The sequence below is a fragment of the Leptonychotes weddellii genome, chromosome 8 (genome assembly GCF_054177405.1).
Source record: "Leptonychotes weddellii isolate Sample4059 chromosome 8, ASM5417740v2, whole genome shotgun sequence".
Lineage (NCBI taxonomy): Eukaryota > Metazoa > Chordata > Mammalia > Carnivora > Phocidae > Leptonychotes > Leptonychotes weddellii.
Genome location: NC_138376.1, coordinates 40,454,792 through 40,468,171, shown reverse-complemented (window position 1 = coordinate 40,468,171; position 13,380 = coordinate 40,454,792). Strand labels below are relative to the sequence as shown.

Here is a 13,380-nt window from a genome sequence, read left to right as displayed (position 1 = left end):
GACAAAATGAGAAGACAGAAGGATTTGTCCCAAATGAAAGAACAGGACAAGGCCATGGCCAGAGATTTAGGTGAAACAGATATGAGTAACTTGCCTGACAGAGAATTTAAAGTAATGATCATAAAGATACTCACTGGACTTGAGAAGAGTGAAAGACATCAGTGAGATCATTAACACAGAGATAAGGAATAACATAGATATGAAGGATTCAATAAACAAAATGAGAAACACATTTGATGGAACAAGCAGCAGGCTGGAAAAGCAGAAGAACGAATCAATGACCTAGAAGACAGAGTAATGGAAAGTAATCAAGCTGAACAAAAGAGAAAAAAGAATTATGCAAAATGAGAAAGAATGCACATTCTTTCCAAGTGCACAAGGAACATTCTCCAGAATAGATCACACATTAGCCTACAAAACAAACCTCAACAAATGCCAAGAAGAGTGGAGTCATACCATGCATCTTTTATGACCATTAACCTATGACACTAGAAGTCAACCACAAGAAAAGATTTGGAAAGACCACAAACATATGGAGGTTAAATAGCATGATACTAAACAATGAATGAGTCAACCAGGAAATAAAAGAAGAAATTTAAAAAGTACACAGAAACAAATGAAAATGAAAACACAACAGTCCAAAACCTTTGGGATGCAGCAAAATTGGTTCTAAAAAGGAAGTTTATAGCAATGCTGGTCACCTCAAGAAACAAGACAAATCTCAAATAAACAACCTAACCTTACACCTAAAGGAGCTAGAAAAAGAACAAACAAAACCTAAAACCAGAAGGAAGGTTATAGTAAATATTAGAGCAGAAATAAATGATAAAGAAACTAAAAAAAAAAAAAAAACCAAGAGAACATATCAATGAAACCAGGAGCAGGGTCTTTGGAAAAAAAAAAGCAATCAATAAAATTGATAAATCTCTAGCCAGACTTACCAAGAAAAAGAGAAAGGATCAAATAAAATCACAAATAAGAGAGGAGAAATAACAACCAATATCACAGAAATACAATTATGGGAATATTATGAAAAACTATATGCCAACAAACAGACATCTAGAAGAAATGGATAAATTCCTAGAAACACATAAACTACTAAAACTCAAAAAGGAAGAGAAAGAAAATTGAACAGACTGATAATTAGCAAAGAAAGTGAATCAGTAACAATAAAAAACAAACAAACAAAAAAAACCCCTCCTAACAAACAAAAGTCCAGGACCAGATGGCTTCAGAGGGAATTCTACCAAACATTTAATTAGCAATAACTGTGCCTCGGATAAACTTCATTAGCTATAATATTGCCACTGTGCAAAGCTCTACCAAACATTTAAAGAAGAGTTAATACCTATTCTTTTCAAACTATTCCAAAAAGTAGAAGAGGAAGGAAAACTTCCAAATTCATTCTATGAGGCCAGCATTATCCTGATAACAAAACCAGATAAAGGCACTACTAAAAAAGAGAACTACAGGTAAATATCCCTGATGAACATAGATGCAAAAATGCTCAACAGAAACCAGCAAACTGAATCCAAAAATACATTAAAAAAAATCATTCACCATAGTCAAGTAGGAGTTATTCCTGGGTTGCACGGTGGTTCAGTATTTGCAAATTAATTAATAAGGGAAAGGATAAGAACCATAAAATCATTTCAATAGATGCAGGAAAAGCATTTGACAAAGTGCAACATCCATTCATGATAAAAACTTCCACGTACAATATTTCACAGTATATCTTCTCTTTTTTAAAATAATTTGTAAGACTAAAAAAGTGTGTGACAGAAATATTTAGAGATAAGCCAATAAAGTGTACCTTTATTTACTTACTGTACGTTTTAGTCAGAAAAAAAAAAGACTTCATATCTAGAGACATATACAAACTGAAAGTGAAGGGAGAGAAAAATATATACCATGCAAATGGAAGCAAAAAAAAAAGAAGCAATATCATTATCAGAAAAAACAGACTTTAAAATAAAGACTGTAGCAAGATGCAAAGAAAGGCACCACTTAATAATGTAAAACAGATAAAAAGATCAATCCAAAAGAAGAATAAAACAATTACAAATACCTATGCACCCAATATAGGAGAACTTAAATATATAAAACAAATACTAACATAGGAAAAATGGACAGTAACACAATAACAGTAGGGGACATGAACACCTCATTTACATCAACGGACAGATCATCTAGACAGAAAATCAATAAAGAAACAAACAAAAATTAATTAACACACACACACACACACAAATCAATCAACACAGTAGACCAGCTGGACTTAACAGATATATACAGAACATTCCAAACAAAAGCAACAGAATACACATATTTTTCAAGTGTAAATGAAACGTTCTCCAAGACAGATCACATGTTAGGCCACAAAATATGTCTCAATAAGTTTGAAAAGTCTGAGATGGTTACCAGAGGGGCGGTGGATGGGAGGATGGTGAAATAGGTGATGGGGATTAAGGAGTGTACTTGCTATAATGAGCACTGGGTGACGTATGGAATTGTTGAATCACTATACTGTACATCTGAAACTAATACTGTACATTAACTATGTTGGGATTAAAATAAAAAATAAATAAAATGTTTGAAATTATATCAAGCATCTTCTCTGACCACAACACTATGAAACTAGAAATCAATTACAAGAAAAAAAGTGGGAAAACCACAACCACACGAAGGAGCTAAATAACATATGACTAAACAACCAATAAATCAACAAAGAAATCAAAGAGAAAATAAAAAAATACATGGGAGACAAATGAAAATGGAAATACAATGGTCCAAAATCTTTGGGATGCAGTGAAAGTAGTTCTAAGAGGGAAATTCATAGTGATACAAGTTTCTACTTCAAGAAACAAATCTCAAATAAACAATCTAACCTGACACCTAAAGGAACTAAAAGAACAAAGCCCAAAGCTAGTACAAAGAAGGAAATAGTAAAGATTAGAGCAGACATAAATGAAACAGACTAAAAAACAAATAGAAAGAATCAGTGAAACTAAGAGCTGGTTTTTTTGGGGAAAAAAAATATATTTAGCCAGACTCATCAAGACAAAAAGAGAACTCAAGTAGCTTCAGAAATGAAGAAGGAGAAATAACAACTGACACCACGGAAATACAAAGAATTGCAAGATAATATTATGAAAAAGTATATGCCAACAAATTGGACAACCTAGAAGAAATGGATAAATTCCTAGAAAAATATAGTGTTCCAAAACTGAATCAAGAATAAATAGAAAATTTGAACAGATCAATTACCTTAACACAATTGAACTGGTAATCAAAACACTCCCAACAAACAAAAGTCCAAGACCAGATGACTTTACAGGTGAATTCTATCAAGCATTTAAAGAAGAGTTAATACCTATTCTTCTCAAACCATTTCAAAAACAGAAGAGGAAGGAAATCTTCCAAATTTACTCTACAAGGTCAGCATTACCCTGACACCAACAAAGACACTACAAAAAAAGAAAACTACAGGCCAGTATCTCTGATGACCACAAACGTACAAATCCTCAACAAAATATTAGCAAACTGAATTCAGTGACACATTAAGAGGATCATGCACCACAATCAGTGGAATTTATTCCAGGATGCAAAGGTGATTCAATATTTGCAAATCAATGTGAAACTTCACTCTAATAAAAGGAAGTATAAAAACCATATGATCATCTCAACAGATGCAGAAAAAGTATTTGACAAAATTCAGCATCCATTCAGGATAAAAACTCTCCCAACAAAATGGGTTTAGAGGGAACATACTTCAACATAATAAAGGGCATATATGACAAACCCAAGCTAATACCATACTCAATGGTGAAAAATCCATAGTTTTTCCCCTAAGATCAGGAATAGGACAAGTATGCCCACTCACCACTTTCATTCAACATAGTACTGGAAGTGCTAGCAACAGCAATCAAACAAGAAATAAAAGGTATCCATGGGGTGCTTGGGTGGCTCAGCTGGTTAAGTCGGTCTGACTCTTGATTTTGGCTCAGGTCATGATCTCAGGGCCGTGGGATCGAGCCCACAAGTGCCCATGGAGCCTGCTTGGGATTCTCTCCCTTTCCCCCACACCCCCTAACTCCTGTGCATTCTCTCTCTCTAAAAGAAAAAAAGATATAAAAAGTATCCAGATTGGTAAGGAAGAAGTAAAACTGTCGCTATTTCCAGTGACATATATATATTTCCATATATAGGAAATCCTAAAGACTCCACCAAGAAACTATTTGAATAAATGAATTTAGTAAAGTTGCAGGATACAAAATGTTGCAGAAATCTGCTACATTTCTATACACTAAGAACAAAGTAGCAAAAAGAGAAATTAAGAAGACAATCCCATCTGCAATTGCACCTGAAAGAAATTATCTAGGAATAAACTTAATCAAGAAGGTGAAAGAGCTATACTTTAAAAACTATAAGACGTGGGCGCCTGGGTGGCTCAGTCGTTAAGCGTCTGCCTTCAGCTCGGGTCATGGTCCCAGGGTCCTGGGATCTAGTCCCACATCGGGCTCCCTCCTCAGGGGGCAGCCTGCTTCTCCCTCTCCCACTCCCGCTACTTGTGTTCCTGCTCTCGCTATCTCTGTCTCTGTCAAATAAATAAATAAAATCTTTAAAAATAAAATAAAATTAAAAATAAATAAATAAATAAAAACTATAAGACGCTGATGAAAGAAATGGAAGACAATACAAATAAATGGAAAGATAGCCCATGCTCGTAGATTGGAAGAATTAATATTGTTACAATGTCCACACTACCCAAATCAATCTATAGATTCAATGCAATCCCTGTTAAAATACCAATAGTATTTTTCACAGAACTAGAACAAATAATCCTGATTCATATGGAACCACAAAGACCCTGAAGAGCCAAAGCAATCTTGAGAAAGAACAAAATTTGAAGTATCACAACTCTGGATTTTAAGATATACTACAAAGCTACGGTAATCAAAACAGTATGGTACTGGGACAAAAACAGATACAAAGATCAATGGAACAGAATAGAGAGCCCAGAAATAAGCCCACACTTAAATGGTCAATTAATCTACAACAGAGGAGGCAAGAATATGCAAGGGGGAAAAGACAGTCTCTGCAAAATGGTGCTGGGAAAGCTGGAGAGCTACATGCCAAAGAATAAAACTGGACCACTTTCTCATACCACACACAAACATAAACTCAAAGACCTAAATGTGAGACCTGAAACCATAAAGTCCTAGAAGAAAACACAGGCAGTTATCTCTTGGACATTGGCCTTAGCAACATCTTTATAGATATGTCTCCTTAGGTAAGGGAAACAAAAGCAAAAATAAACTATTGGGACTACACCAAAATAAAAAGCTTCTACACAGCAAAGGAAACAATCAACAGAACAAAAAGGCAACCTACTGATGGGAGAAGAGATTTGCAAATAATCCAATATAAAGAATTTATACAACTCAATACTAATAAAACAAATAATCCTATTAAAAAATGGGTAGAGAACTTGAATAGACATTTTTCTAAGCAAGACAATGGCCAACAGGTACATGAAAAGATGTTCAACATCACTAATTATCAGGGAAATGCAAATCAAAACCACAAGGAATTATCACCTCACACCTGTCAGAATGGCTAGAATCAAAAAGATAAGAAATAACAAGTTTTGTCGAGGATGTGGAGAAAAAAGCACCCTTGTGAATTGTTCCAACCACTGTGAAAAACAGCATGGAAGTTCCTCAAAAAAATAAAAATTGAAATAACATATAATCCAGTAAGTCCACTACTGGGTATTTATCCAAAGGAAATTAAAACACTAATTTGAAAAGATACATGTACCTCAAAACAAACAAAAAAAAGTTATATGTACCTCTCTGTTTATTGCAGCATTATTTAAAATAGCCAAGATATGGAAGCATATGGAAGCAACCTAAAGTATCCATCAATAGATAAATGGATAAAGATGTTGTATGTGTCAACATATATGTGTGTACACACACACAACAGAATATTACTCAGCCACAAAAAGGAGTGAGATCTTGCTATTTTTGACAATATGGATGGACCTAGGGGATACAATGCTAAGTCAAGTAAGAGAAAGACAAATGCCATACGATTTCACTTATACATAGAATCTAAAAAACAAAACAAATGAAAAGACAAGAAAACAGAAACAGATTCATAAATACAGAGAAGAAACTTGGTGGCTGGAAGAGGGGACAATGGGGCAATGGGCAAAAAGGTGAAGGGGACTAATATAAAATAAATAAGTCACCAGATGAGAAGTATACCATAGGGAATATAGCCGATGATACTATAATGACATATGGTGACAAATGGTTAAAAAAAAAATCTGTAACACAGCTTTAATTTGCACATTCTGTAAACCAGTATGAAAATACAGTTAAGTTCAGCGCAAATAAGAACCGATAAATCTTGGAGCACCTAGCTGGCTCAGTCAGAAGAGCATGGGACTCTTGATCTTGGGGGTTGTGAGTTCGAACCCCACACTGGGGATAGAGATTACTTAAATACATAAGTAATCAAAAAAAAAAAAGAGAGAGAGAGAACTGATAAATCTTCATAAGTACGGCCAATTTTTGCTTATGCATGGAAAGCAATGGAATAAGAATTAAATATACACTTGAAGAAACATGCCTGCAGATCTGTTTCAGCAGGGCTTTCATTTTCATCATCTTCTGCTCTGACATCAGAATGACAATCTTCCTCAGCTTCTGCCTGAGGGGAGAAAAACCAAAAGAATTCATCAGGAATATGCGAACATCAGTTTCCCTCTGTAATCCACATCTCCTTGAGCTACCTGTCCAGTGAAATATTTAGTTGCTTCTCTCTAGGTATCCCCTTCACAGCTAAGTTTAATTATTTGATACTTTAGTAACATTGTAGAATAAACAACTTCACGGTGCTTCAGTTAAATGTTTTGGTAGGTGATTTAAAACAACTTTCCTTCAAAAAATAACGTAGTGGCAGCACAGAGTTCAGCAAATAGTTTTTGTTTCATGGATCACTTAAAATTTGACTGTTTTTCGTCCATATTTGGATGTTCTTCCTTTTACACGACTGGCATGTTCCCAATACGTGAATATGACTTTTGGCTATTATTTTAAATGTCCTAGGAAAGCTCATTAATCAAAGACATGTAATAGTGAATGTTTTTGTAAAGAAGCCTGTCCTGTTTCACAAACCCAGATTTTTATACACTAGATTGATTTAAAGTGGAATAAAACTGGACTGGAATTACTGTGGAATGGCCTGCGGCTTAGTACAGGTCTCAGGTCAGTTTCCTTACATTCTATCCTTGTATTCTCAATATATGTTTGCTAAATTAAACCGAATCCTACCTACCAGGGAAAATGACATGTTGCCTCAGGTCAGTCTGTTGGCTAACAGACTTATTAGCAAATGGGATTTGCTCAACACTTCATGTGTTCAGTCCTATAATGTAACAATAGGGGAAATGACCTGAGGGTCAGAAATAAGAAATAATGAAACCAATTTCACTTGCTCCAAAGATGTAAGCTTAATAATTGTAGATTTTCATTGTGATTTGTTTCTAGGACAAAACCATTTATATTAACACATATTTCTGAACTCGGCCACCAGACATAAGTGCAGTACTTTACAGAGCAACATAAATAAGCCCCACATCTTATCTCTGACTACCAGGCTCAAAGCAGAGGTGCCATTAAGTCTTGAACTAGTTGGTATAAAATAAAGTGCTAGGCTCACTGTAAAGGATAAATTAATGAAAAAATAAATGAAAGAGGCCAAGATTCTGAATTAATTTCCAGAAAACTGGAAAATGGAAGCATTAATGTATCATCAAATATATTTTTTCGTCTCTTTAAGCTGGGAGCCTTCCTACTAATAGGAAAATACATAATGAAGGCTCTTTCCATTCTCCAGTAAGAGGCTGATTTATTACTGTAAACGCTAAGTACAGGGAAGGGACCTGAGCTCCCTAGGGTATCCCCTTAGTAACTCAACCTTCTAACTCTATCCGAGCAGTCATGCTAAAGTGACTTTTTTTTTTTTTAAAGATTTTATTTATTTATTTGACAGAGAGAGACACAGCGAGAGAGGGAACACAAGCAGGGGGAGTGGGAGAGGGAGAAGCAGGCTTCCCGCCGAGCAGGGAGCCCGATGCGGGGCTCGATCCCAGGACGCTGGGATCTTGACCTGAGCCGAAGGCAGACACTTAACGACTGAGCCACCCAGGCGCCCAAAGTGACTTCTTTCAAGAGCTTTCCCTGCTCTCTCCAGGTCCAAGCTCTTGCATATGCTGCTTGTTCTCTCCATCCGGAATAATTTCTTCCTCACTTGGCTATTTCTCACCCTTTAAGGTTCAGCTCAGGGATTATCCCGGTAAGAAGCATTTTCTGCTCCTGTGAATTGCCTTTGTTTTCCTACAAAACCTGGGCTTGTATCACAGCACCTAACACTTGTATTGACATTTTGTCTCTTCCCTAGAGTCAGTGCACTGGGAACAAGGATCAGTCATGTTTGTCATCTCAGAGAGCAAAACACATTGCTTGAGTCATAGTAAAAGCCTGTCCAGGCCTCAGCTTTCACATCTGTAAAGAGAGGGTGTTGGATGTGGTAACCTCCGAGGTCCCTTTTCATATATGACATTCTATGATTAAAAGTTTACCATGAATCACCTTTGGTGATTTGATCTGGTTATACTGAAGATCTAATATTGTGCTGGGGGCCTAGCATTATGCCAGGCTACTAATAAGTACTCAAAAAAATTGCCTGAATTAATAAATAAGAGTCATGCGGACGTATAGTGCATATCTCAAGGATGAGGAAAAGCAATGAGAAATCCATAATACACAAAGCACCTTCTCCCCTGAGTTCCTGTGTTATTCTTGAATTCTAATCCTTTATTACTTTGATTCTGGCAGTCCGATAACTATTAAACTATCAAATTGGGAGTTTTACTACATTTTGCCAACTCAAATACCACTTGAAATAAGTAGGTCCCCAGCTGTCACCCAGAGATTTTCACTTTATTTTTCATAATTGAATCTGACCTACACAGCACCTTTCGCTTGAGTAGTTTATGTCTCCATCATTTTACTCCTGTTTTACACACAGGATTAATGAAATATAAAAAGTTAAGTGATTAATCCTGGTTAGAGAACCACTTCTGAAAGCTGAAGGGCATTGTCAATTACTGCTTTTTCTATCCTCCAGGTTAACTTAATAAATTCTTTCAGCCATCCATTTATTCAATAAATATTTGACTGTCTACGATGAACTCATTAGTTTAGTATCATTTCATACTTGATTCATTTAATCCTAGCCAGAGATTAGTTTCTTAAATGGGAAATTTATTCAAAGCCAAAGAAAGGTAGCATAGAGCAGAGACTACATATTCCAGCATGCAATAGTCCCATGGAATTTGCGTTGTCAATTTCTGGAGCTTAACTCAGTGTCTCTCCATTTGGACCGCACTGACGCTGCTCAGGCCCTCACCGCTACGAAGTGAGACATAATCCCTCTGATCCCACTCCGCCAGTACCGCCTGCCAACATCCTACCCTCCGCACTGACGTGTCATGGGGCAGGTGCGTCCTAATCCCAGGACTCCTTAAAGGACCTGAACGGCTTCTCCGTGGGTACTGCTTTCCGGAGGGGTAGCAATCAACAAGTGTCCCCGTTTGCCAAGGCTCCCCTCCGCGCCCCGCCCCCCCGCCAGTTTTAGACGCTGCAATGGCTCACCTCAACCTATGCTCACTGCTTTTGATAAAATCCCTCGAGGAGGGTAAGATTGGCTCAGTGTCCTCAGCGAACCAAGAAGAGGCATTCTTCTCTGCTGTCCTGCACACCCGCGCTTCCTCACATCGGGTCCCGGCTACTGGGGAGTTCAGCAGGAAGGAACCCCGGGGAGCGGTCAGGGCTGGCACCCGCTCCACTCCCGCTCAGGCCAAGGGCCCTACAGTGGGTGGCGGCCGAGCAGCTCCCACTCCTCCCAGTCTCCACTTCCCGCTCTCTAGGGGCTCCCCCCAGGCCTAGCCCCTTCTGCACACCGCACTCCCGCCTCGAAGTGTCCCTCCGAGCCCCCTCCCGGGTTACCATGCTGGCGGGGCAGCCGGCCGCGGTCGGGGGCTCTCCGCGCCCCCTCTGCACCGCTCCCCCGAGGAGGTGTGCTGGGTGTCCGGGTGTCTACTCCTGCCCGTCTGCTGCAACAGGGCTTAGCAGAGTTCTCGGTCGGAGAAGCGCACCAGGCAGCGGCAGTAACTGCGGGCCCGGCGTACGGCAGCCATCTTCGCGGGGCAGGGGGCCAGATCCGGGCGCGCTAGAGCGACGGCCGGGAAGTCGCCGAGCGGAGGGACGCCCGCTGCCAGCGGAGGCCGAGGACCGTGCGAACACCAGAACGTCGGCGCTGCTGGAAACCCCGGACGCCGCGGCGGAGCTGCCCCCTCTACTGCGGAAACCTGGGCCGACGCACTGAGCATGCGCAGTATCGCACTGCCTGCGTGCGCCTCACGGCTCCCCTGCCTCGCGTGCGCTGCCTAGTGGAGGGGTCGGTGGTGCGGGCCTACTGTGTGCGCGAGGCTGAATTGGCAGTCAGGTCACCAATTTGCTGACCCCAAATTCAACCCACGTATTTGTCTCAGTGACCCCTTATGCAAATTTGAACCACCATTATCTAAATAATGTGTATAACTCAAATTTAGGGTTGAGACCCTAAGGCAAACATTCCTTAAAGAGCACTGAACTTGGTGCTCCGAGGGGTCGCTACACGCTTTTCGGGGGTTGTCTAGAGTCCCACGCCAGGAATGCAGGGAAATAGTGAAACTCCACTATAGTCACAGGCTGTTACAATGACTAAACTTTTTGAAAGCACGGATCTGGAGGCTGAGGAAAATATAGGCTTAAGAGGGAAGCAAGAGGAAAATAGAGCCACCGCAAGGCACGTCTTACTACAGATCCCATCATGCAACGAGAGAAAGACGTTGAGGCGGCTCCTAAGGCCCTGAAACCCGAGTCCTGCGGAGACGGCGCTCGAGATGTACTCTGGGATTTGTAGTCCGCTGTTTCTCATAAAGTGCCGGAACTTACCCGCGATACTAGCCCTGCCTGTTAAAGTCCAACACCTGACTTTGTTTCCTAAGAAGACCCTCTTATTTATCAGGCAATTTATTATTTTTCCACACTTTACATTATTTTCATTACGGAAGTTTGCATGCTCTGTGAAAACCTACAGTCTTACAGCTTCTTACCTTCTTTGGGCGAACATTTACTGAGTTGCTATGATTTCTACCAGGCGTCAGGTACTATATAGCAGTGATCAGGTTTCCAAGACTCTAGTTCATCGAGCCCACAGAATTTAAGTCTCTTATCCATTATTTTATTCTGGAGATATTAGAAATGCAATACATCTTCGGCAGAAAAATAGAGTAATAAAGGGGGGGTGGCAAAATGGTGAGCTGCTTTCTTTTAATATTAGGATCCACCCTTCGGATAGGTGTTTTTATTTGCTCCCTAAATCAGCTACCTAGAAAAAGTAACTTCATGTTTAACGAAGGCCAAAAAATTTAAGTTTTTAATTTTTAAAGGAAACTTAAAAAGCCTTTTAAAGATGACTTTCCTCCCAATGACCTATTTAAAATTGGATTTTGCAATTTAAATGGGGGGGAAGGTCAGATGTTAGGATTTATAATTGAAGAAAATGATATATGTAACTCAACACAAAAAATCAGTTTCGCAAATGAACAATGAGGTATTGAAATGTTTTCAGAACTACTCAATTTCATTAAACGTGTTCAATGCTAATTTAAGATATCTTGGTTAATTAATACAGATGATTTCTATTCTTGCTAATAATAAAGCTTAATAAAATAATAATTAGCATTCATAATGATAAATTAAGCACCTATTTTATTAAAATGCCATTATGGGGGCACCTAGGTGGCTCAGTCAGTGAAGCATCTGCCTTCAGCTCAGGTCATGATCCTGGGGTCCTGAGATCTATCCCTCATCGGGCTCCCTGCTCAATGGAGAGCCTGCTTCTCCCTCTCCCTCTGCTGCTCCCCCTGCTTGTGCTCTTTCTCTCTGTCTCTCTGTCAAATAAATGAATCATAAATAAATCATAAATAAATAAATAGATAAATAAAATGCTGTTTTGTTTCAGTTACTAATGTTCTATTTTAGACAAGTATCTGCTGTATCCACTAGACTTAAGGTTTGTATTATCCTATCATATTATGTTTACAGGATTGTAATTTTCCTGACCTAAATCACTTACTAGCTCAGTGGACCCTTGTTAAAGGTAGACCAAGAGAGTCCCTGTATTTGCTGGGTAGACTTGCTTGGACAACTGGATTTGACTAAAACTGGTAATTTTAGATACTTTAAAAATCACTTTTCATGGGAGTAGTTATATAATTTGTTAGGTTACCCCTCTTGTCTCCCTATCTTTTCATTGATAAAGACTTTCAATTTTCATTTGCCATATGGTTTGGGGGGTGTTAATATGGATAAACACAAAGACTGCCAAGGGGCCAGATGATCCTTTCCCATCTGGGACATGTATCTTGTGGGTTTCTTCTATAGGAGCAAGAAGAGAGAGGGATTCAGGTCTTTGTCATAGATTCTATTAGGAAAAAACAATGCCTTGAGTTCTTAGAATTCAAAAATAAAAGGAGAGAAAATCGATATCGTGATGAGCTGGAGAATTTAAACTCAGAGAAAGATCCACAGTGTGTAAATGGACTATTCCTTTATGGATTAAAATTGTGTTGCTTCGGGCAGTGTGGTTCCCTGGACCAGAAGTATCAGCACCAGAATTCTGGGAATAAGGACCAGCAATCTGTTTTCCCAAGCCCTCAGATGATTCTGATGCCTCCAACTAAAGTTGCCCCCTCTGCTATGGGCATTAAACTAGTTCTGAAAAATATGAAGTCCTGGGGCAATTATGTAAATTTAAGTATTTTATTTATTTGTTTTTATTTTGACAGAGAGAGAGGGAACACAGCAGAGGGGATGGGACAGAGAGAAGCAGGCCCACCGCGGAACAGGGAGCTGGTTGCGGGGCTCGATACCAGGACGCTGGGATCATGACCTGAGCCGAAGGCAGATGCTTAACTGACTAAGCCACCCAGGTGCCCCTCTGTAAGTTAAATCGGGGGCCTTGAAGCAGTTTCTTTTTTCAAGTCACTTCATAACCAGTCCTTATGTGGATGATTTAAGGTAATGTCTACAATATAATTTATGACACGAGTGTTTAACATGCAAGTATAAGTGTTAGATTACATATAACTAGTTACACACAGAGGACAATTGTTGCCTAGATCGTATCTAGTCCGTTTCCCACCTGGATAACAATCCAGTCTAACAGCTAAAGTTGCTAACCATAGAACTCTTC

The 13,380-nt window shown here is 39.1% G+C and overlaps 1 protein-coding gene, 1 long non-coding RNA gene and 1 pseudogene across 5 annotated transcripts in view; all 3 read right to left on the bottom strand.

The window, feature by feature from the left end:
- The window catches only part of FBXO9 (F-box protein 9), a 39,229-nt gene extending 28,784 nt beyond the window's left edge, over window positions 1–10,445 (bottom strand). Inside the window, exons 1-2 of one of the 4 annotated variants that reach the window (XM_081828425.1) lie at window positions 10,086–10,445; window positions 6,643–6,723 (exon numbers count right to left, since the gene is read on the bottom strand). In XM_081828425.1, the coding sequence (XP_081684551.1) occupies window positions 6,643–6,723; window positions 10,086–10,088 (84 nt within the window). In that variant the 5' untranslated portion in view covers window positions 10,089–10,445. Of the gene's footprint in view, window positions 1–6,642; window positions 6,724–9,731; window positions 9,861–10,085 lie in introns of those variants that run through there. The other 3 variants (XM_081828424.1, XM_081828422.1, XM_081828423.1) reach the window with 3 other exon arrangements.
- LOC145723015 (uncharacterized) overlaps window positions 1–13,380 on the bottom strand; it is a 99,307-nt gene that overhangs the window by 55,409 nt on the left and 30,518 nt on the right. The window lies entirely within an intron of this gene.
- Window positions 1,197–1,319, bottom strand: LOC115938244 (U4 spliceosomal RNA; annotated as a pseudogene).